This window comes from Doryrhamphus excisus, chromosome 6, assembly GCF_030265055.1.
Source record: "Doryrhamphus excisus isolate RoL2022-K1 chromosome 6, RoL_Dexc_1.0, whole genome shotgun sequence".
In the NCBI taxonomy this organism is placed as follows: domain Eukaryota; kingdom Metazoa; phylum Chordata; class Actinopteri; order Syngnathiformes; family Syngnathidae; genus Doryrhamphus; species Doryrhamphus excisus.
The window spans coordinates 1,984,013-2,009,590 of NC_080471.1; the positions used below are offsets into that span (position 1 = coordinate 1,984,013).

General features: G+C 46.4%; 1 protein-coding gene across 1 annotated transcript in view; it reads right to left on the minus strand.

Annotated features, from left to right (window-relative positions):
• The window catches only part of cd82b (CD82 molecule b), a 36,343-nt gene that overhangs the window by 5,185 nt on the left and 5,580 nt on the right, over window positions 1–25,578 (minus strand). Inside the window, exons 2-6 of the mRNA XM_058075203.1 lie at window positions 25,432–25,504; window positions 19,965–20,037; window positions 7,168–7,292; window positions 3,763–3,837; window positions 404–502 (exon numbers count right to left, since the gene is read on the minus strand). Coding sequence (XP_057931186.1) covers window positions 404–502; window positions 3,763–3,837; window positions 7,168–7,292; window positions 19,965–20,037; window positions 25,432–25,494 — 435 coding nt within the window. The 5' untranslated portion in view covers window positions 25,495–25,504. The remainder of the gene's footprint in view (window positions 1–403; window positions 503–3,762; window positions 3,838–7,167; window positions 7,293–19,964; window positions 20,038–25,431; window positions 25,505–25,578) is intronic.

Here is a 25,578-nt window from a genome sequence, read left to right on the forward strand (position 1 = left end):
ATTGTCCGGCACTTATATACAGTAGATAACCCAAATTTTAGCTTGCAGTTCAAAGCAAGGAATCAGCCGAGAGATTGTTGGGATACTTGTATGCAAATACATAAAAAAATACCGGCAGTAACCGGTAACCTCTTGCTTCCCTCTGCCAGGTGACATAATCCGTGACGATGTGATAGCAACAGTCGATATAAGGTCAGATCAAGGTCTTGTTACGAGAACCATCTGCCAGGGCGTTGAAGCTAAACGCACTGATCAAAATATTATTTTCTTTCTCCATTTTTTGCTCAACAGCCCTATTTTTAACCCAAACGCCTGACTTTCTGGGGAGCCAGTGTGCATACTATTGTGTACATATTGTGTACTAGCGTACACAGTGCAGATGGTTCGTGCGGCGTCAACTCACCATCCTCTGAATGTAGTCCCACGTGTGCTCAGTGGTTCTGTTCTGGCCGGTGTAGTGGATGATCATGCCCTTTATGATGTTGGACATCTCGGTTTTCAACTAGAAGAGGAAACAAATTCATTAAGGACAATACGTGCACACATCCAGCACGTTATTCGTTTTAAATACAGGTATGTGTTGCCATGATTGACACCTAATCGGACTCTAACTCTGAAATAATACAGCCAGTATTTTCCATGTATTGACGGCGGCCCACCAGTGATGCAATTGGTCCGCCACAAATACATTTGGCACTCCAGTAATCCCTTGGTTGTCGCATTCACGTCCAGTTCCAGACCCGACTGTGATAAATTGCAGCGTGCAAGGCATTACTAGTAGCAACCTTTACTGCTTTATGCACACTATAAACCTTGCAATTCAACCTACCTCGGTGTTCCCAAGCACCGGGGTCAGTTGAGTGACATGTGGATGCTACACAGTCCTCCGTCACCTGGTAACGTCTCACCTCTCTGGCTAAACCAAAGCTGTACACATGTGGTGCCGGGGCCATTTGTGGAAAATGATTTACTGCAGAAATAAAGTAAACAAAAACAAAGCGCACGCGCAAAACTGAAAAGTTCAATTTTACCCGTCCACACACAAACACCGAGCCCGAGGTCTCCCGGAGTGCTACTAATTAGCCACAGATAGATTACAGCCCTGTGGGAATGACTGACAAGCAGGTCAACATCTGGTCCAAATCTTCCACCAGGCAACGCCCTCAGGTGCCCTGTTGGGGTGCCACGCCGGGCCGGGGAAGCTGCACAAATGCCGGGGCGTGTGTGTTTTTGGTGTGCGAGATCACAGGGCTGCAGCAGCGTCTTTTGGAGGCGCAACCTCACCTCCTATTCCGGGAAAAAAGGGGGGCACCGCCCTGCCCTGTGGTAAGCCTTAAATACAAGGAGCACGTCCAGCCTCAAGTGATGAATAAACACACATGTTGCAGAGCAGCAAGAAAAAAAGCTTTTCACGCACTCAACATGAGATTTCCATGTCAACTTGATGGTGACAAAGTTGACGGATTCGGTAACTGTCATGATCCCACAAAGTCAGACACAACTTTAGTACAAAATCGAGGGTGGGAAAAGATAAAATAAGAAGCCAAAAAGTTACCACTTCCACACAAAATAGGAGGAGACCTTATTCATTCATTCATTGTCTACCGCTTATCCTCATGAGGGTCGCGGGGGCTGCTGGAGCCTATCCCAGCTGTCTTGGGGCGAGAGGCGGGGTACACCCTGGACTGGTGGCCAGCCAATCACAGGGCACATATAGACAAACAACCATTCACACTCACATTCATACCTATGGACAATTTGGAGTCGCTAATTAAGCTAGCATGTTTTTGGAATGTGAGAAAACCGGAGTACGGAAGTACTATGGGAACTCCACATCGAGATGCCCGAGGAGGGAATCAAACCCGAGTCTCCTAGCTGAGCGGTAGTGGTAACCACTCGTCCACCATCAAGGTGCTGCGCAGACCATTCATTCATTTTCTACGAGGGTCACGGGGGGTGCTGGAGCCTATCCCAGCTGTCTTCGGGGCGAGAGGCGGGGTACACCCCGGACTGGTGGCCAGCCAATCACAGGGCACATATAGACAAACAACCATTCACACTCACATTCATACCTATGGACAATTTGGAGTGGCTAATTAACCTAGCATGTTTTTGGAATGTGGGAAGTACCCAGAGAAAACCCACGCAAGCACGGGGAGAACATGCAAACTCCACACAGAGATGGCCGAGGGTGGGAAAAGATAAAATAAGAAGCCAAAAAGTTACCACTTCCACACAAAATAGGAGGAGACCTTATTCATTCATTCATTTTCTACCGCTTATCCTCATGAGGGTCGCGGGGGCTGCTGGAGCCTATCCCAGCTGTCTTGGGGCGAGAGGCGGGGTACACCCTGGACTGGTGGCCAGCCAATCACAGGGCACATATAGACAAACAACCATTCACACTCACATTCATACCTATGGACAATTTGGAGTCGCTAATTAACCTAGCATGTTTTTGGAATGTGGGAGGAAACCGGAGTACCCGGAGAAAACCCACGCATGCACGGGGAGAACATGCACACTCCACACAGAGATGGTCGAGGGTGGAATTGAACCCTGGTCTCCTACCGTGCAGCCCTTATTCAATTTATTTTCTTAAAATGTGCTAATAAAAAAATCCAACAAAAAAACAGCTGTGGGCTGCAGGTGGCCCCGAGGCCGCACTTTGGAAACCCTTGGACTAAAAAAAAAGTAACACTGCTATATTTGCCACCCAGGCCACCCACATCCTGTGGCCCCTTAAAAGCCTCCAACTTGACATGAGTGGAAAAACTGCATTCTGTGATTTCCCACCGTCTTGCTTATAGGAAGCAGGGGGGGGGGGTGCTCACAGCTGTGACATGACGAAGCACAAACCAGTTGATGGCATTAGAAATATACCTGAAAGAAGAAGGTTAGCGCGCAGATCTCACAGCTAGGAGACCAGGGTTCAATTCCACCCTCGGCTATCTCTCTGTGTGGAGTTTGCATGTTCTCCCCGTGCATGCGTGGGTTTTCTCCGGGTACTCCGGTTTCCTCCCACATTCCAAAAACATGCTAGGTTAATTAGCCACTCCAAATTGTCCATAGGTATGAATGTGAGTGTGAATGGTTGTTTGTCTATATGTGCCCTGTGATTGGCTGGCGACCAGTCCAGGGCAGGGGTCAGCAACCCGCGGCTCCAGAGCCGCATGTGGCTCTCCAGCCTCTTTGTTGCGGCTCCCTTTGCAATGCTTGAATATTTTTTAGCACCCGTCTGGTGAAAATGCACGTCTTTGTTATGAGTTTACAAAAATCCAACTTTGTGTGAGACCATGAATGCATCCTGACTGAGTTCTGACTGGTGACTGAATGAGCAGACAGGATGCTATCCAGTTCTCTCTGACAGGTTAACATGAAGGGAAATGAGTAATACTTTGAGTTATTTGAGTTATTAATTATTATTAATGAGTTATTTGACGATTCTAAAAAATAAATTAGAGCTCATTTAAAAACAAAAGTTTATCTCCAGTACTAGCAAGAGTACTCCAACTCGTCTTTTTTTTCCCCTCCAATGTTGTTTTAAACATACAACGTTTTGCGGCTCCAGGCTATTTTTCTTTAGTGGGCAAGTGGGTGAAATGGCTCTTTTCATAGTAAAGGTTGCCGACCCCTGGTCTAGGGTGTACCCCGCCTTACGCCCGAAGACAGCTGGGATAGGCTCCAGCACCCCCGCGACCCTCGTGAGGAAAAAGCGGTAGAAAATGAATGAATGAATTAAAGAAGAAGTGTTTTTCTTACCCGATCTCTCTGGAAGTAGATGAGCACCCCGGCGGTGACCTGGGCGATGAGGATGAGCAGGAGGCAGGTGAAGTACTGTGGGGGGATCAAGGAGGAATGTCACAAACAGGACTGTCTCACATTTCACGTTACAAAGATTTCCGTCGCAGAAAGATGACACTCTCGTCAGGCATGTTCACATTTCATTTGGAATTGCGCAACCCCATCGAGAGGCGCATCTTAAAACCTTCTCTCTCAGATCTCCTGGTGTGTTTGTGTGTTTGCTGGGAGGTCCCGTGGCAGCTGGACACTGTCACTGGGAGGGGAAAAGTAGGTCAGAAGCACTACAATTAACCCCCCCCCTTACGCACTCTGGTACACTTACTTCAGTCAACACACGCATGCTGCAAGCCCCCCCCCCGCCAACCCCGCTTGGCTCCGGTGTCAGCAAGAATCTGTCATGCCTTCTTAACCAGGCTTGTCCGACTGTAGGAGGTGCAAATGTGTGGCTTCTATTCTAGTAGTGATGGGTGGGTAGTAGTGGGGGGGGGGGGGGGGGGCTAGTGAGCATGATTCTATGTTTTGTTTCACTTTGGCTATTTAAGAAAATCATGACTTGCTCAGACCGACTGACCAGACCGCGACTGAGCTTTGCCGTTTGACGCTAGCGTGAGGCAATGATAAGATGTTTGTCCTTCAATGGCTTTTATACGACCTTCACATTGGAGCTTTTTGGAAACAGGAGTGATATTTGGGTGGCTTGGATGACACAGCAAGACACGAACGGGAATAAGTGGTACTTTTGGTTGCGCGCTTTCCGCTTTCTGTCTCATATATGGGGTCTCAAACACGCGGCCCGCGGGCCAAATGTGGCCCGCAGGACACCAGTTTGAGGCCCCCGCCTTGATATGAAAGTGTAATGTTAGTGCGGCCCGCGCAAGTTTGATATGGACGCTGTATGGTATCATGTACCCAGAAAAAATTATTACGTTTGATTCATGTTCATGTTAAAGGTTAAATAACTGTTAATAGTTGTCCTCCCTATCCGTGTGGAAGTGGTAAGTTTTTGGCTTTTTTAAGTTGAAAGGAAATAACTCGAAGGCTACCGTTTAGGTCGCTAGCTCTCTAGTTTGCGAGTTAGCATGTGTCTCAAGACCCTGCAGTTGTCTCAAACACGCGGCCCACGGGCCAAATGTGGCCCGCAGGACACCAGTTTGAGGCCCCCGCCTTGATATGAAAGTTTAATGTTAGTGCGGGCCCGCGCAAGTTTGATATGGATGCTGTATGGTATCATGTACCCAGAAAAAATTATTACAATTGATTCATGTTCATGTTAAAGGTTAAATAACTGTTAATAGTTATCCTCCCTCTCCGTGTGGAAGTGGTAAGTTTTTGGCTATTTAAGTTCAAAGGAAATAACTCGGAGGCTACCGTTTAGGTTGCTAGCTCTCTAGTTTGCGAGTTAGCATGTGTCTCAAGACCCTGCAGTTGTTTCAAACACGCGGCCCACGGGCCAAATGTGGCCCGCAGGACACCAGTTTGAGGCCCCCGCCTTGATATGAAAGTTTAATGTTAGTGCGGCCCCGCGCAAGTTTGATATGGATGCTGTATGGTATCATGTACCCAGAAAAAATTATCACGTTTGATTCATGTTCATGTTAAAGGTTAAATAACTGTTAATAGTTATCCTCCCTATCCGTGTGGAAGTGGTAAGTTTTTGGCTTTTTTAAGTTGAAAGGAAATAACTTGAAGGCTACCGTTTAGGTCGCTAGCTCTCTAGTTTGCGAGTTAGCATGTGTCTCAAGACCCTGCAGTTGTCTCAAACAGGCGGCCCACGGGCCAAATGTGGCCCGCAGGACACTAAATTGAGGCCCCCGCCTTGATATGAAAGTTTAATGTTAGTGCGGCCCGCGCAAGTTTGATATGGATGCTGTATGGTATCATGTACCCAGAAAAAATTATTACGTTTGATTCATGTTCATGTTAAAGGTTAAATAACTGTTAATAGTTATCCTCCCTATCCGTGTGGAAGTGGTAAGTTTTTGGCTTTTTTAAGTTGAAAGGAAATAACTCGAAGGCTACCGTTTAGGTCGCTAGCTCTCTAGTTTGCGAGTTAGCATGTGTCTCAAGACCCTGCAGTTGTCTCAAACACGCGGCCCACGGGCCAAATGTGGCCCGCAGGACACTAGTTTGAGGCCCCCGCCTTGATATGAAAGTTTAATGTTAGTGCGGCCCGCGCAAGTTTGATATGGACGCTGTATGGTATCATGTACCCAGAAAAAAATATTACGTTTGATTCATGTTCATGTGAAAGGTTAAATAACTGTTAATAGTTATCCTCCCTCTCCGTGTGGAAGTGGTAAGTTTTTGGCTATTTAAGTTTAAAGGAAATAACTCGGAGGCTACCGTTTAGGTTGCTAGCTCTCTAGTTTGCGAGTTAGCATGTGTCTCAAGACCCTGCAGTTGTCTCAAACACGCGGCCCACGGGCCAAATGTGGCCCGCAGGACACCAGTTTGAGGCCCCCGCCTTGATATGAAAGTTTAATGTTAGTGCGGCCCCGCGCAAGTTTGATATGGACGCTGTATGGTATCATGTACCCAGAAAAAATTATTACGTTTGATTCATGTTCATGTGAAAGGTTAAATAACTGTTAATAGTTATCCTCCCTATCTGTGTGGAAGTGGTAAGTTTTTGGCTATTTAAGTTGAAAGGAAATAACTCGAAGGCTACCGTTTAGGTCGCTAGCTCTCTAGTTTGCGAGTTAGCATGTGTCTCAAGACCCTGCAGTTGCGCAATATGTTGTAAATAAAAAGAGTATAAATGTGACTATAGTCGTGTTTTGTCATGTCTACAGGGCTCTAATAATGCTTTGTTCATTTTAATATGAAAAAAATCATTTGTCTACCCACCAACTATATGTGGTTTGTTAATTTTGTATTATTTGTCGTTTTATTATTATTATTATATTTATTTATGACTGGTTGATTTTCTTTATTCTTGATTTGTTTATTTATTTTTCATCTTATTTTGTGCAGAAAAATAAAAATGAAGATATTTAAGAACAGTGGAATGTTTTATCAGAGCTTTTCTTGTAGAAAATCGGAACCAAAGCACTGAAAAAGTTTGTATATTTTTCTGTTTTTAATAAATGCGTTTTTTTTTTTTTTTTGGAAAACCTGATGCGGCCCAGCCTTGCCCAGACCCTAGCTCCAGTGGCCCCCAGGTAAATTGAGTTTGAGACCCCTGGCTTAGAGTTTTTGGTGCATTGTGGCTAAACTAACCTTGACATTTTGAGACGGGAATGGCTGATATAAACCGGACGTCTGCAAGTGATGTCCGCTGTTGTGGACAAACGTGCCAAAGACTGTTGGCTAGCCAATCGCTGGGCACGCACGTATAGACAAACAAGCAATTCAACTGCTCACCAAACCAAGGAGACAACGGATTTCGTAGATGGCGCCGATGCAGCCAAAGAAGCCCATGGCCATGGTCAGAGAGCCCACGCCGATGAGGATGTAGGAAGCCACTTTCACTGTGTCGGATGATTCTTCTGCAGAATGAGAAGAGTGCCAATATTTAATACCCGAACTGCAGAATATATTTTTGCTGACCGTGGAAAACGCTTCCCAACAACTGCGGCTCGGGCAAGTATTTGTTCAGATGAAATGCTTTACAGGGCCAGGAGAAACATTTTATTTGGACGTCATCAACCAGTACAGAGCTGGAGAGGTGAACCGATGCTAAACTCATATTTTCCAAAAGATATGATAAGCGCCGGGGCGGCACGGTGGTCTAGGGGTTAGCGCGCAGACCTCACAGCTAGGAGACCAGGGTTCAATTCCACCCTCGGCCATCTCTCTGTGTGGAGTTTGCATGTTCTCCCCGTGCATGCGTGGGTTTTACTCCGGTTTCCTCCCACATTCCAAAAACATGCTAGGTTAATTAGCCACTCCAAATTGTCCATAGGTATGAATGTGAGTGTGAATGGTTGTTTGTCTATATGTGCCCTGTGATTGGCTGGCCACCAGTCCAGGGTGTACCCCGCCTCTCGCCCCAAGACAGCTGGGATAGGCTCCAGCAGCCCCCGCGACCCTCATGAGGATAAGCGGTAGAAAATGAATGAATGAATAAGGTCTCCTCCTATTTTGTGTGGAAGTGGTAACTTTTTGGCTTCTTATTTTATCTTTTCCCACCCTCGGCCATCTCTGTGTGGAGTTTGCATGTTCTCCCCGTGCTTGCGTGGGTTTTCTCTGGGTACTTCCCACATTCCAAAAACATGCTAGGTTAATTAGCGACTCCAAATTGTCCATAGGTATGAATGTGAGTGTGAATGGTTGTTTGTCTATATGTGCCCTGTGATTGGCTGGCCACCAGTCCAGGGTGTACCCCGCCTTACGCCCGAAGACAGCTGGGATAGGCTCCAGCACCCCCCGCGACCCTCGTGAGGAAAAGCGGTAGAAAATGAATGAATGAATGAATGAATGAATGATAAGCGCCATGTTTGATCAAACAAGGCTTTGCATTTTTTTATTTTTATTGTCTAAATCTTATTAGTAGGTGCATATAAATCCATATTTCATCAAACGGTACTTCTTGGCTTATATAAAAATGCACAAATGAGCTACAATACAAACACAAGTCAGAAGAAGCATTGTAATTGTGACTGCAGTAATGGACTTTGACCACTAGATGTCACTAATTGCTTGGTACTACACCGGTCACTAAGGTTCCCCAGGGGACACATAAAAAGCCGCCACATCATGTCTTTGCTCGTATTTTTTCAATTTTTTTTTCCCCAAATATACTTCATGATAAATGAAGCTCACTTATGGTCGGATCTGGTCTGGTAGAACTTCACCACGATGAAGAACTGATGACTGTGTTTAAATTTCCAACCATAACAATGACTAGATTGACCATTTCGGAAAGAAGGAATCATTTCTCCGGTGAGCAAACGTACATCTGGAATACTGAATACTGCCAAAGTATTACTAGAGATTAGTACTAGATCAGGGGTGGGCAAACTACGGCCCGGGGGCCACATCCGGCCCGCCAAGTGTTTGAATACGGCCCGCCCGTTCTTTCCAAAGTATTTCATTTAAAGTCAACATACAAGCTGGCATCATGGCTTGAGACGACATTTTCATGGTTTGGCTGTTTTATCAATTTCGTTATTTGATGCGGTCTGTTGTTTACAAAGTGAAAAAAGGGACACAAGCACATAATAATAATAATAATAATAATATTAAATAATAAATTTATAATGCACTTTACATCAAATAAATGATCTCAAAGTGCACATATAGCAGATTGCATAACACTTTTACAGATACAATAATTTCGTTATTTGATGCGGTCTGTTGTTTACTAAGTGCTCCTGAAAAAAGGGACACAGGCACATAATAATAATAATAACAAATAATAATAATAATATAAAATAATAATAACAAATAATATAAAATAATACTAAATGTATTCTTCTTCTTATAAATTTATAACGCACTTTACATCATCATAATAATAATATAAAATAATAATAACAAATAATATAAAATAATACTAAATGTATTCTTCTTCTTATAAATTTATAACGCACTTTACATCATCATAATAATAAAAATAATATCAAATAATATCAAATAATATCAAATAATAATACATTTATTCTAATTATTAGAAATTTATAACGTAATAATAATATAAATAATAATACATTTATTATGATACATTTATAACGCACTTTACATCAAATAAATGATCTCAAAGTGCCCATAAAGCAGATTGCATAACACTTTTACAGATACAATCATTCCAGCTGGACTGTTACGTGTAAAATATCGAGTCTGCCCCCCCCCCCCCGTCAATTTAGTTAAATCAATGCGGCCCGCCAGTCAAAAAGTTTGCCCAGGAGGAGGCGTGATGCTGTAATCTCGCGAGAGGGTACGTGACGCGCGCAGGTCAGACAAGCGGAATACAGCGCTCCCAAACAATCTTAACTATTCAAACATCCGCAAAGTATCCTTAGATATAAACCAACATATTTAACTGCTGGAAAAGTTACAGTTCACAAAAAACAAACCTGGAAGATCTGGAGGAGTACATCGACGGTTGCTTCGATAGTATCGTCATGGGCAAGTCGGGCAAGTCACCCAAGACGCCGAACTCCAAGCGTAGCCGTCCTGAGGACTCCCCTGGGGAAACGTCGCCACCAGGCACAGACATCAAGGACATCCTCGATTCCATCGACAAGAGGCTGATTTGCTTGGACGGCCGCCTGGCTCTTGTCGAGGTACTCCATAAAGAATTTCAGGCCATCCGTGAGTCTCTGGACTTCAGCCAAAATCAAATAATCTCCTTGGTGACGGAGAACGCAACCCTCCGTGAATCGGTGAAGTCCCTCACCGACGGAGTTTCACAACTCCGCCAGGAAAACAAGTCCATGAAGGAAACGATCTTGGACCTTCAGGCTCGAAGCATGAGGGACAACCTCGTCTTTGCAGGAATTCCGGAGAAATCCGAGGAAGACCCGGAAGAATCCGTAAGGGCCTTCATGGCGCAACGGCTCAAGCTCCCGGCTGACGTCATCGGGGACATCACCTTCCATCGCGTCCACCGCCTGGGAGCCAAGAAGCCAGAAAATACAAGACCGAGACCCATCGTGGCAAAATTTGAACACTTCAAGCAGAAGGAGCAGGTGAAAGGCCGAGGCCGAGAGCTGAAGGGGACGGACTTCAGCGTGAACGACCAGTTTCCAAGGGAGATCCTCGACAGACGCCGTCGCCTGTTCCCTATCCGAAAAAAGTTCATCAACGAGGGGTGCCGAGCTGTCATCACAGTGGACAAACTCTTTGTTAATGGACAGCTATACCGCGATCGTGAAATTACACCGTGGCTGTATTAATCACTCTAACATGGTAACTGAATATGCTTGGTAAGGTAAGGTAACGTCCTACTTTTTCATAGTTACATGATAAAGGTTCGTATATTATAACGCGCTCATCCTCGTTAACGCCTGCACTCTGCCTTCAAATTACTCCCCATTTTTCTCCCTTGCATGTCACCTCATTCCTTTCCTCCCTGTCTTGCACACTTTCTCACTGTCTTTCCCCTCTTTCACTCACTTATATTCCTGTTTGTCACTTGTCTGTTTTCTGTACCAGCATGTCTATACAGTTCACACACACTCACATAATCACAAACCCGCAAATACAAACATTGTACATAAAGACACACATCCATGTACACAGGTGGCTCGTACTGTACATCTGACACATAAACCTACAACACTGCCACTTACACACACGCATATCTCACACATGCATACTCCAACATTACACCTTCACTAGTCAGATCAGGAGGACTACATTATAATATGCCCATGTGCACTTTAAGCATATATGTAATAGTATATGCTTACACTACCTACAGGCACATATACTTCACACTTGCACATATATACACACACATATCATCATAAGCTAGTCTAGGATGTCCTCACTGCAATTTGTCACTTGGAATGTCAGGGGAGTCGGGTCTCGAGAAAAAAGACAAAAAATGTTTAACCATCTAAAGAATATCCAAGCAGACATTGTCTTATTGCAAGAGACTCACATCTCCAATGCAGCTGCCCATACATTTCACTCACCACAGTTTCCACACATATACCTAGCAAACTACAACTCCAAACAGAGGGGCGTAGCCATTTTAATTAGCCGGAGGGTCAATTTTACACTGCTCAACAATACTATAGACATAGAAGGTAGATATATAATAATCAACATATCGGTGGACAATGTTAAATTTTGCATTGCCAACATATATGGCCCTAATGTTGATGACCCCTCTTTCTTTCACACCTTTTTTTCTTCTCTCTCTGCACACCTGGATTCAAGCTTGATCTTGGGAGGGGACTTCAACTTGGTATTTAATCCAGATTTAGATAGGTCTAGCCCAGCTGGGGGACATCGTGAGTCTCAAGCAACAACAACACTGAAAAAATATATGTCTGATTTTGGTCTTTGTGATGCTTGGCGCTCTTATCACCCTACTCACAGAGAATATACGTATTTCTCACCAGTGCACCACACGTACTCCCGAATTGACTACTTCTTAACAAGTAGCTCAATCTTATCTGACATATCAAATATTCACATACACCCTATCATTATTAGTGATCACGCACCAGTCTCTCTCTTTCTCACTAACCAAACCACAAGTACACCTACTAAATGCTGGAGATTTAATACATCATTGCTTAAAGACCCAGACTTTTTAAACGACTTTGAGAGAGAGTGGACAATGTTTTTAGATTTTAATGACCAACCGGGAACCTCGGCTTGTGTTCTCTGGGAGACAGCAAAAGTAGTAATGCGCGGGAAAATTATCTCCTACTCATCATATAAGAAAAAGAAAGAAAGAATATTGGAATTGGAATTGGAGGAAAAAATTAAACTCCTTGAAACCGCTTATGCAAATTCACAGGATGAGAATACTCTGAATAATCTTAGAAAATTGAAATTAGATTTAAAAGAAATTACTGATAAGAAAATTCAGTTCCAATTACAAAGACTACGTTTGGAGAAGTTTGAACATGCCAATAAATCTGGAAAATTCTTAGCTAACCAACTAAAACTCAATAAAGAAAAAAACTCTATCTCCTCCATTAGAAACTCAGAAGGTAACATCACTCACCTTCCGGAGGAAATTAATTCAGTCTTTAGGGACTTTTATAAAAGACTATACACACCTCAGATTAACCCTTCTGATCCAGACATTGAAACATTTCTAAGTACCATAGAATTACCAAAATTAGAAAAAAATCAGGTGACAACCCTGGACTTACCCATTTCACTAACAGATCTTTATGATGCTCTACAGGAAATGCCAAATAACAAGGCACCAGGACCGGACGGGTTTCCTGCCGAATTTTATAAAACATTCTGGTCACTGCTAGCCCCAGTTTTTTTTAAAATGGTTCAGGAAATAAAAGAAAATGCACGCCTACCCCCATATATGAATTCTGCTACAATCAGTCTTTTGCTAAAATCAGAAAAGGACCCAACATTACCTTCCAGTTATCGTCCAATTTCACTTATTAATGCGGATCTTAAAATAATATGCAAAGTATTAGCTAGAAGACTGGAAAAAGTTACCCCTCATATAATACATCCCGATCAATCAGGATTTATCAAGGGGAGACACTCAGTTAGCAATGTACGCCGCTTAACCAATCTGATTGATCATTCTATCATCCATAATTTGGAAACCACAATCGTCTCACTAGACGCTGAAAAGGCATTCGACAGAGTTAACTGGAAATTTCTCTTTGCAACCCTACAGAAATTTGGCTTTGGCGAGTCATTTAGAACGTGGATCCAAATATTATATAGCATCCCAAAGGCCTCCGTTCGAACCAATAATCTGATCTCTCCAGAATTCACTTTACAAAGAGGTACTAGGCAAGGTTGTCCACTCTCCCCCTCATTGTTTGCTATCTTTATTGAACCTCTTGCAGCTGCTATTCGACAACATGGAAATATTAAAGGGATCCAGACAACAAATGTTCATCATAAGATAAGCCTTTATGCTGATGATGTGTTACTCTTCCTAAAAAACTCACACTTCTCACTTCACCAAGCTATCACACTCATCAATAACTTTAGCACCTTCTCGGACTACTCTATTAACTGGTCTAAATCCATAGTATTGCCCATTAATTTCGTTTTCCAGAGCACCCCCTCTATACCACTGCGTTCAGGGAATATCAGGTATTTGGGCATCAACATTTCCTCCAATCTGTCAGACCTGATCAGCTTGAATTATACCCCACTGTTGAAATCGATTGAGGATGATCTTGAACGTTGGAGAACTTTGCCGATCTCTCTTATGGGCAGAGTGTCCACTGTGAAAATGATGATATTACCAAGGATCAATTATCTGTTCTCTATGATCCCAACCAAACCATCTATAACTTGGTTTAAGTCATTAGACTCATATATAAATAAATTTCTTTGGAAAAATAAGCCAGCACGAATAAGCCTAAAAACATTACAAAAATCTAAAGAATGTGGGGGCTTAGAACTGCCAAATTTCTCCAATTACTTCCTGGCAAATAGGCTACAGTATATCTTAAAATGGATAAAACCTAACCCCTTGGATCAGTTATGGCTAGACATTGAACAATCATTTAGCCAAGAAATCCCCATCTTTAACTTACCTTTCATAAGTCAAATCCTTAGGAAACACGATTGTTTTAAAAGCATAAATATTAAAACCACTCTGACAGCTTGGTGGGAATTTTTAAAAATAACCAGGTCCTCGCTCAATCCTTGCCAGTACACTCCGATCTGGAATAACCCTGATATATTGCTTAAAAAAAAAACCTTGGATTTTACAACATGGCATGACAAAGGAATAAGTTGCTTGGAAAATATCATAAGGGGGGGAAAGTTTGTGTCATTCACTTACCTTGTTACACAGTATGGGTTAAGCCAGAATACATTTCTTGAATACTCACAAATTAAATCCATAATTAGAGCTAGGTTTCGTAACATATCTTGGGAAAGCTATCCCACCATTGACCAATTCTTAAACATATCCGCTCCCCAAACATTATCCAAGTTGTACATTCTTTTGTCAAAGTGTGACAACACCGTTGGGGTCCCAGTCTCCAAATGGAACCTAGATTTATCTACAAGCTGTGACCCTGAGTTCTGGAAGCAAATATGCCTTAATTCGTTCCGTTTAATAAAAAATCCCAACCTACAGTTGGTTCAGTTCAAAACCATTCATAGAGTACACTACACAGGGCAGAGAATGTTTAAAATGGGTCTAACCGACTCCAACATCTGTGTATACTGCCCAGATCATGTAGTAGATGATTATTTACACTCCATGTGGGCATGTGCCCCCATTAGTAATTTCTGGCAAGCAGTGTGCGAGGACCTTTCTTTGGCACTTGGGACCTCTATTCCTTCCTCACCTGTATTATGCTTGTTGGGTGATCTTTCTACAGTCAACGTAGAAACAAATCACACACAACTCCTCATCACAGCGTTAAGCATTGCCAAGAAAACCATTCTTATCAATTGGAAATCCAAAAAAAAACTGAACATAGCCTTTTACAAAAATCTTCTGTTAGATCATATAGCAATTGAGAGAATGTCTGCTGAATCCAAAGAACAACTGTCAGAATTTCAATCTATATGGGCTCCAATAATTAATCTCTTAAATTAATCTCTTTTTGTAATTCTCGAAGGGCTGAGTGTGCCTGTCTCTGCCCCTGGCGGTCTCGTTCCTCTGGCTTGGGGCATGGTCTTGGTCGCCGGGTTGCCCTGGCGTCTGGGGGGTGAGCGGGTGGGTGCCGTGTATCTCTGTCCCTTCCTGCTGGGCTGACCCCCTGGAGGTTCAGGTGGGGGTTGGTGGGGGGCTGTCCGGATCTGGGGATGGGGCGTGGGTGGGGTGGTGGTGGTCGTCCCGGGGGTGGTGCAGGCCGTCCCTCGGGGTGGTGGGTAGACGGGGAGCCGCATCCTGTGGGTGGTGGGCGCCTGCTGCTGCTGGGGGGGGGCCTGTGTGCGTCCGGTGGCGCTGGTTCCTCTGCGGCCTCCCTCGCCCCTGGGGGTGGGCCGGGTTTGCCCTGGGTGCTCTGGCCTGGCTACTGTGTGGGACCGTGGGGTGTGGGCATGGGAGGCTTTGGCCCTGCCCTTGGTGTGGGCACGGGTGGTTATACCCCGCTGCCCTTGCAGAGCCTTCCCTCTTAGGTATGTACATGGCTATATATGTGTGTGTGTAGGTATGCATGTATATATTTATTATTATCATATCTAAAATAGTTAAAAGATCTAAATTATTGGAAAATATATTTTATATAAATTATTATATATCAAGTATCAATAGTAGTATCATTATTATACATACATAACTATCAATAAATATTATTATTATTACTATTATTGTTATTACTATTATTGTTATTATTATTATTATTGTTATTATTATTATTATTATTATTATTACTACTATTATTATTATGGTTACTATTATTATTATTATTATCAATTACTTTACTTTACTTTATTTTTATTTATTTATTTATTTATTTTTTTAATTATTTTTATTCTCAATTTTAATTTTTGTGTATGGTAGGTGTATGGCCCCGGGTGGGGCGCCTGGTAAGCTCATACGGGAGGGGGGGTCTCGTTTGTGCAGCTTGGGCTCTGGGTGGGGAGGTGCGGTGCTGGGGTGGGGCATTACCTGCTTCCCTCCCTTCGGTGGAGGGATGGCTGGGTTGTGGTGGATGTGGGGCGGGCGGGTGGGGGGCTGGCTGTGGGTGCGTGGGTAGCGGGGCGGATAGCGGTGGGGGTGGTGCTCTGCGCGGCGTGGGCCGGGATTAGCGGGGGGCTTGCTTGGGGGGCGGGGTGGTGGGCTCTGGGTCGTGGGGGGGCCTCGACCAAGGGTTGGGGGGTGGGGCTGGCCGGTGGCTCACGGGCGGGGTGTCCTACTTGGCGGGTCCGTGGGTGGATGGGAGATATGGTGGAGACGGGTCGGCGCTGTGGTGGAGGGTGGGACTGGGGGGGGCATTCACTTTTTGCGGCTGTTGGGGTATCGTCTGCCTGGTGGGCTCTGCTGCCTGGTGTGTGTGTCTCTGTCCCGCCCTGGCACTCTTGGCTCACGAGCCCGGGGGGTGGGGTTGGGCTCTTCCCCATGCGGGTCCCGGTTCTCCTGCGGTCTCTGTGGTGTCACTCCCTGGGCTGCCATGGTGACGGATGTGTTGCCGGGGCGCGGTTCCTGCTGTTCTGGTGGTTGTAGGAGCAGCCTCGGGGCGTATGGTTTGTCCGCGGCTCCTGGTGGTCCGGGGGTGGCATAGCTGGCTCAATCTCTGGTGGGGCCCTCCGGGGGGGAGCTGGCAGGCCGGACTGGCCGCCACGATGGGCTGGGTGGGGCCCGTGGTTGGTCCTGTGGCCCAGGGCTTGCTCCGGGCGGCTGGCTTGCCCGGCTCGGTTGGCCGGTAGTGCGGGGTGGGCGTGTGTGGGGCCCCGATCCTCCCTGCTGCACTGCACCACCTCACATACATGTAGGACTTTGGGGGGTGGCCTGCAACTGGTTTTGCCGGGGGCGAAGGGTTTCCTTGCGGATGCCCTTTTGTCCTCGGCATTCCTCTGGCTGGTCACCCTTCAATTTTAACCGCACCTTAGACACTCAGTTCTGGGGGGGGTCTGGGCAGGCAGGGGACCCACCATTGCTCAGCTTCCTTCCACATACACACACACATACACATACACCACACACATAGGTCAGCCCTATGGGACAGGCCTATTTTTAATTGCACTATCTACACAATACCATCTTCACACACACAGGTGTAGCGGGCTGGACCGGAGAGCCTACTGCCTACCCCCGCGATTGGCCCGCTGGCTGCTGGGGCTTGGCGGCTCGCTCGGGGTGCCCTGGGCTGCAGGATATTTTGGTCTGGTCTGCCTGGCCTTCCTGGGGGTCCCGCTGGAACCAGCTGACGCCGGGGCTTGCCCTGGTGTCATGGTTGGCGCTACCTCCCTGGATCTGTCCTGGGTCGCGGGCGCCAACGTGCCCTTGGGGGGGCGTTCACCGGCCTCCAGGCAGTGGGGTCCGCGCTGCTGGTGGCCTGAAGTCTACGGTGGTGGCTTGGGGTTGTTGCGCTGTGGTGGCTGCTGCGGGGACCGGGCTGTGTGTTGGGAGGGGACCTGATCCTGCTCGTGGGTACGGGGGCCTGGGTGGCGTGTGGGGATGGGGAGCATGCTCCTCGGGGTGGGACCTGCTGGGGGGGCGGTGCTCTTTCGGGCGTTTGGGTGTCTGCTGCCACTGGTCCTATGCTCTGCCGCATCGCTGTCCCTGTCTTTGCCCATCCCCAGTCTTGCCTTAGGGCTCGTCGGGGATGGTTCTCCGGTACGTGGGCGGAGCGCTGCTGGTTCTGGGGGCGGGGGGGGCTGGCCCTCCCGGTGGATGGTGGGGTCCTTCGGGGGCCTTGCACTGGTCTTAACTCCTCGGCTCTGGTGCGTGGCCTCCCCGTGACTTGGAGCTATGGCTCTCCCTCACGGGGGTGAGCTACCCGGTGGATGTCGGCCGGCGCAGTGGAGCGCCTCACCACTCGCCTGCTCGCCCCCTCCGCTTGCTCATGTGCGGGCCTCCTCCCCTCGCCCGCTCCTTTGTCTGCCACACTGCAGTAGCCCTGATGCCGTGGTCGAGGGGAGTCTGGGGGTGCTATGCCTTGGCGGTCCGTACCTCCCTGGGCTCGGGGCCTGGTTGTGGGTCTGGGACCCCTGGGTCCCCCACCCTGTGTTGCCCCGGACGCTCCACCCGGGGACGTCCACAGCATGTGTGTGTATTGAGTGGATGGGGTGTGCATGTGTCTGAGTTTATTTTATGTATTTATTGTTTTAAATACTTAGATAATTAATGATTAGTTTTATTATAATTATATATATGTATATATATATGTATATGTGTGGATGTGTATGTGGGTATATGGCCATGTGGATATACGGGGGGGGGGCTCTGCGGGGGTCTGGCGTAGGGTGTTCCATCTCAACCGCCCGGTCCTCCATGGGGCAGTGTGCCCGGGCCTCTTCTGTCCTGGCTGGGGCGGTCCTATGTCGGTGGTCGGGCCTGGGGTTACCTGGGGCGGGCCGGGTTCTGCTTCCTGGGGGTGTGTGGGGGGCGGGAGGCGGTGCCTCCGGCCGTGGACGGGCTCCCTTCCGGCCGGCAGGGGCGCCCCTGTGCCCACGGGTGTGTGGCCTTCGATGCCCTTCTGCCCTAGTAGGGTATGGTCTCCCGCTGGTCTCGGGGGTGCGGCTCTCCTCCGGCCTGCTGGCGCCCTGTTGCCGGTTGGGATTGCTCCTCCATGGCCTCTTGCTGGTCTCTTCGGGGAGTTGCTTCGGGGGCGGGTCTTGGGGAGTCGGCCCTGGCTTTGCCCACACCCACGGGGCCGGAGGATCTCTGGCGGTGGGGGCTTGACCTGGCTGCGCGGGGCGGGGTTTGCTGGGTGGTAGAAGGCAGTCTCTCTCCTTTTGTCATTCTCAGTGACAATTACACATTCACACACTCGCATTCACATACACAACACACCTCCATATGGGCACTCACAGCACATGGGTGCTTCTCTATACAATCTACTCTCTTATCCCTGATGTTTATATAGTATTGGTATGCTATTATAACAGTAATAATGATGTCAAGCAATGAGATTTTAATTACTGTAACTGTATGGTTGCAATTGTGTTTACTATCATGGGTCATGTCCTCATTGTTACTATTGCTATTGGTAAGTTGGACTGTTTCATTCCACTGATATCATCTCCAGTGTGACCCTTAGCCATCATTGACATTTAACTGTTCTGTTTGTCACTGTTGTTGTTTTGGGAATTCTTGTTGCTGCTGTTTTTGTCTCTCCCTCTACTGCCCCCCCCCCCCCCCCCGACCCCACCTTTCTCTTCTCTCTTCTTCTTTTCTGTTCTTCTTCTTGCTCCGGTCCGGTCGTCCCAAATGGCATAACAAAGACATCAAATAACGGCAAATAAAATTTCATGGTACAGGGAAGTTGTAGCCAACACCTTTCCTGACACAGAGCAAATCTGTCTAGCATGTAAGGGCATTTAGATCAACAATACTATCTGCCCCAATGGCTGGACGGGACAAAAAAAAAAAAAAAAAAAAAAAAAAAAAAAAAAAAAAAAAAAAAAAAAAAAAAAAGTTTGCCCACCCCTGTACTAGATAGTTCCCATCTAGATAGCTTCCTGCCGGGCAAAGCAGGAGTTTGGCGTCCTTCTCCCGTTCCGGGAGAATTGTTGTCTATCACTGAGCTGACAGCTTCTCTGGTTGGACAGCTGCGGAGGCACAAATAGAACCGTGACAACATCTGCGGCAGTGCCGGATTGTGTGCAGAGCAGCGGGGTTGATGGTACAAATCTGCAGTTTCCGACAAAGCTGCTCTACATCTGGGTTCTTCTCGACACTGCGACTTTGTCAAGGGCTGAGGAAGTTATCAAGTTGCATTTGTGAGGGTTTTTTATTACTTTTGTTGAGTCGAGCGTTCCTACGTGCTTCCTCTGCGAGGCAATACACACATCTCATACAGAACCCCCCCCCCCAGGCGCCCAAATCGCTCCATGTTTACACAGCGTTATCACTGCAGGACGTGGCAGCTGGAAGGCGGCCATGTGTGTGTGTGTGTGTGTGTGAAAGCACTTACGTAAAACAGCAATGAAACTCTGATTATCAAAGAGAACCCAGAGTCCAAAGCCCATGATCAACGCTCCAAAGACCTGCGAAGGAAAGCAAACAAGAGTCAGCCTCAAGTGAAATCACATGACCGGCTTTTGCTCCTCTTCTTGCAGCCACATCCGTCTGGGATCCATCCAATTCTTCCTGACGAAAAAGGAAAGAGTGCGGGGACAGGACTAAGAGTTTAAGTAAGTACGAGTAAGTACGTGCTCTGCAGCAACCAGGAAGTGGAAAAGGCAGCAGGAGAGGTTACGCATTGGAGGCATGCACACTCCACACAGAGATGGCCGAGTGTGGGATTGAACCCTCGGAGAAAACCCACGCATGCATTCTTACAAAGAACACTAAACTCATCACACACCAACTTAACACTCAAGAGGTATAATTAAACCAGCTCAACCGAATCATTCATTTATTCATTTTCTACCGCTTACCCTCACGAGGGTCGCGGGGGGGTGCTGGAGCCTATCCCAGCTGTCTTGGGGCGAGAGGCGGGGTACACCCTGGACTGGTGGCCAGCCAATCACAGGGCACATATAGACAAACAACCATTCACACTCACATTCATACCTATGGACAATTTGGAGTCGCCAATTAACCTAGCATGTTTTTGGAATGTGGGAGGAAACCGGAGTACCCGGAGAAAACCCACGCATGCACGGGGAGAACATGCAAACTCCACACAGAGATGGCCGAGTGTGGGATTGAACCCTCGGAGAAAACCCACGCATGCATTCTTACGAAGAACACTAAACTCATCACACACCAACTTAACACTCAAGAGGTATAATTAAACCAGCTCAACCGAATCATTCATTTATTCATTTTCTACCGCTTACCCTCACGAGGGTCGCGGGGGGGGGGTGCTGGAGCCTATCCCAGCTGTCTGGGTACACCCTGGACTGGTGGCCAGCCAATCACAGGGCACATATAGACAAACAACCATTCACACTCACATTCATACCTATGGACAATTTGGAGTGGCTAATTAACCTAGCATGTTTTTGGAATGTGGGAGGAAACCGGAGTACCCGGAGAAAACCCACGCATGCACGGGGAGAACATGCAAACTCCACACAGAGATGGCCGAGGGTGGAATTGAACCCTCGGAGAAAACCCACGCATGCATTCTTACGAAGAACACTAAACTCATCACACACCAACTTAACACTCAAGAGGTATAATTAAACCAGCTCAACCGAATCATTCATTTATTCATTTTCTACCGCTTACCCTCACGAGGGTCGCGGGGGGGTGCTGGAGCCTATCCCAGCTGTTTTCGGGCGAGAAGCGGGGTCCACCCTGGACTGGTGGCCAGCCAATCACAGGGCACATATAGACAAACAACCATCCACACTCACATTCATACCTATGGACAATTTGGAGTGGCTAATTAACCTAGCATGTTTTTTGGAATGTGGGAGGAAACCGGAGTACCCGGAGAAAACCCACGCATGCACGGGGAGAACATGCAAACTCCACACAGAGATGGCCGAGTGTGGGATTGAACCCTCGGAGAAAACCCACGCATGCATTCTTACGAAGAACACTAAACTCATCACACACCAACTTAACACTCAAGAGGTATAATTAAACCAGCTCAACCGAATCATTCATTTATTCATTTTCTACCGCTTACCCTCACGAGGGTCGCGGGGGGGGGGTGCTGGAGCCTATCCCAGCTGTCTGGGTACACCCTGGACTGGTGGCCAGCCAATCACAGGGCACATATAGACAAACAACCATTCACACTCACATTCATACCTATGGACAATTTGGAGTGGCTAATTAACCTAGCATGTTTTTGGAATGTGGGAGGAAACCGGAGTACCCGGAGAAAACCCACGCATGCACGGGGAGAACATGCAAACTCCACACAGAGATGGCCGAGGGTGGAATTGAACCCTCGGAGAAAACCCACGCATGCATTCTTACGAAGAACACTAAACTCATCACACACCAACTTAACACTCAAGAGGTATAATTAAACCAGCTCAACCGAATCATTCATTTATTCATTTTCTACCGCTTACCCTCACGAGGGTCGCGGGGGGGTGCTGGAGCCTATCCCAGCTGTTTTCGGGCGAGAAGCGGGGTCCACCCTGGACTGGTGGCCAGCCAATCACAGGGCACATATAGACAAACAACCATCCACACTCACATTCATACCTATGGACAATTTGGAGTGGCTAATTAACCTAGCATGTTTTTTGGAATGTGGGAGGAAACCGGAGTACCCGGAGAAAACCCACGCATGCACGGGGAGAACATGCAAACTCCACACAGAGATGGCCGAGTGTGGGATTGAACCCTCGGAGAAAACCCACGCATGCATTCTTACGAAGAACACTAAACTCATCACACACCAACTTAACACTCAAGAGGTATAATTAAACCAGCTCAACCGAATCATTCATTTATTCATTTTCTACCGCTTATCCTCACGAGGGTCGCGGGGGTGCTGGAGCCTATCCCAGCTGTCTTTGGGCGAGAGGCGGGGTACACCCTGGACTGGTGGCCAGCCAATCACAGGGCACATATAGACAAACAACCATTCACACTCACATTCATACCTATGGACAATTTGGAGTGGCTAATTAACCTAGCATGTTTTTGGAATGTGGGAGGAAACCGGAGTACCCGGAGAAAACCCACGCATGCACGGGGAGAACATGCAAACTCCACACAGAGATGGCCGAGTGTGGGATTGAACCCTCGGAGAAAACCCACGCATGCATTCTTACGAAGAACACTAAACTCATCACACACCAACTTAACACTCAAGAGGTATAATTAAACCAGCTCAACCGAATCATTCATTTATTCATTTTCTACCGCTTACCCTCACGAGGGTCGCGGGGGGGGTGCTGGAGCCTATCCCAGCTGTCTGGGTACACCCTGGACTGGTGGCCAGCCAATCACAGGGCACATATAGACAAACAACCATTCACACTCACATTCATACCTATGGACAATTTGGAGTGGCTAATTAACCTAGCATGTTTTTGGAATGTGGGAGGAAACCGGAGTACCCGGAGAAAACCCACGCATGCACGGGGAGAACATGCAAACTCCACACAGAGATGGCCGAGTGTGGGATTGAACCCTCGGAGAAAACCCACGCATGCATTCTTACAAAGAACACTAAACTCATCACACACCAACTTAACACTCAAGAGGTATAATCAAACCAGCTCAACCGAATCATTCATTTATTCATTTTCTACCGAACCCTCGGAGAAAACCCACGCATGCATTCTTACAAAGAACACTAAACTCATCACACACCAACTTAACACTCAAGCCATCACAAACGTTTTTCAGGGCTCACTTATCTGAAACTTTGGCGTGAGAATACAACATTCTAAGTAGTACATTAGTACTACAGTAGTAACTACATTACACATCCCCTTTAACGTGCAGCTGCATCATCACCTCTTTTTGCCTCTTGCACAAAAAAAAATTTTTTTTTTCAATTTTACTAATAGTATTCAACATTGAACGACAGTATTTAATATAGTTTTGCCAACTGGTGCTAGAGTGAAGCAGCAAGGGATTACTTTACGCTGTACCGCTCCTTTGAGTGGAACATTGAGGATATTGTGGATGAAACCGTCTCCCCACTAACGAGGCCATGAAACGAGGCAATGTAAATAGGAAGGTGCTTATTAAGAGCTGTGCTGGAGAATAAGCAACAGACGAGCGCTCGTGGAGGCGGCGTCCTCACACATCAACACTAATGAGAGGCCTGGGTAAGACGTGCACATTTGGTCGGATTATTGAGCCCCCGGTGGCCATCGTTAACACACCGGTTCCTGGCTTCCGCTGGTCCTAAGTGTCCGACGCCGACTTCCTACGAGGCACATCAAAAGGTTTCTGCCGGGGATAAAAACTCATTGGTGAAGTCCAGACGTCCTCTGAGAGACTTGTTGTATGAAGGCCTGGACTTCATGTTGTGCCCCGTGAGAAGGTGGGCTTTGGACAACGTCTGTAAGCTCGCTACAGCAGACAGTAAACGGGATATTCCACAATGCAGCTTCCGTGATTGACACCTATTTAACCATCGCTTAAGTCACCACTCAAAGGCTGATTTTGCTAAACGTAAACGTTTTTACATGTAGGTGCCTGTCCACACGGGAGTGTCTTTTTGCAACTGACTACTGAAAGAAATTCTTTTAATGTCCTAATGTTATGGTAATGGTAATGGTAATGGTAATGGTAATGGTAATGGTTTTATTTATTTGATCATGCATCAGATTCCAATTGAGTGCATCCCATAATCAGTTCCCAGTTCCACATGTCCAAAAGGAGTAGGAAGAAGCAAAGCTTATTAAATCCTACCCCTCCATCTGGTACTTTTACAATCACTAACTGTTACATTTGTTCACTTCCTGCTTTCCCAATATAGTTTAAGTTTTTTTTTTGTTTTTATTTGGATTTTTTTTAATGTTTTTTAAATTTTTTTAATGTTTTTTTTTTTTAATGTTTTTTTATTTTATTTTATTTTTTGTTTTGGACCTTTGAACCCAGCTGCCTCGAGCTGGCAGCCACCAAACCAAAAAACCCCAATGCCTTGGCTGCATTCTGTCCATAAAAGTAATGGTAATGGTAATGGTAATGGTAATGGTAATGGTAATGGTTTAATTTCATTTGAACATGCATCAGATTCCAATTGAGTGCATCCCATAATCAGTTCCCAGTTCCACATGTCCAAAAGGAGTAGGAAGAAGCAAAGCTTATTAAATCCTACCCCTCCATCTGGTACTTTTACAATCACTAACTGTTACATTTGTTCACTTCCTGCTTTCCTAATATAGTTTAAGTTTTGGTTTTTTTTTGTCCCACTGCCATTTCTTCTCCTTCTTGGATTTTGAAGCTCTACTTAGAACCTCCTGAACATAAAAATGTAAATTCTTGCCATTTTCAACCAGTCTTTCAAACACACACAGACATATTTTATGTTATGAGAAACTAACAAAACAATGGATGGATGGATGGGTGGATGGAGGGAGGGATGGATGGGGAATGAGTAGATGGAGTGAGGGACGAGGGATGGATGGAGTGATACAAAGGTGGGCCTGATGGAGATGCTTGGCGGGCCTGATGTGGCCCGCGGCCTGCAGTTTACCCGTCCCTGGTTCGGCCATGTCAAAGGAAAACAAGCATGTATTGTGGTTTTGTGGAAGTAAGTGTCTCCATGAATACAGGTGTTAGATTCCAGGAGTTTCACCTTCAGCCAAGATGCCATTTTGTGGTTTGTGCAATACGTTCTCACGTTCTTTTCTTTCTTTCTTTCTTTCTTTCTTTCTTTCTTTGTTTCAGGCCTTAAAGTGCATGCAAAGCTCATTTTGTGCGGACAACACCGGTGAAGGTTAACTCCATTGATGCCGGAGTTACTAAGCATGAGTAGACGGCATGAAGTCAGCGTTACTCACAAAGAAGATGAGGTTGAAGAGGAACAGGAAGTACTTGGTGACGGTGATGCATCCTTTCGACATGGTTGCGATTCTGAAAGTAGAACACAGCGCAGTGGTTCCCGTGTCAGCCAGTTTGGGGATGAAACATAAAACCCAGATGGAGAC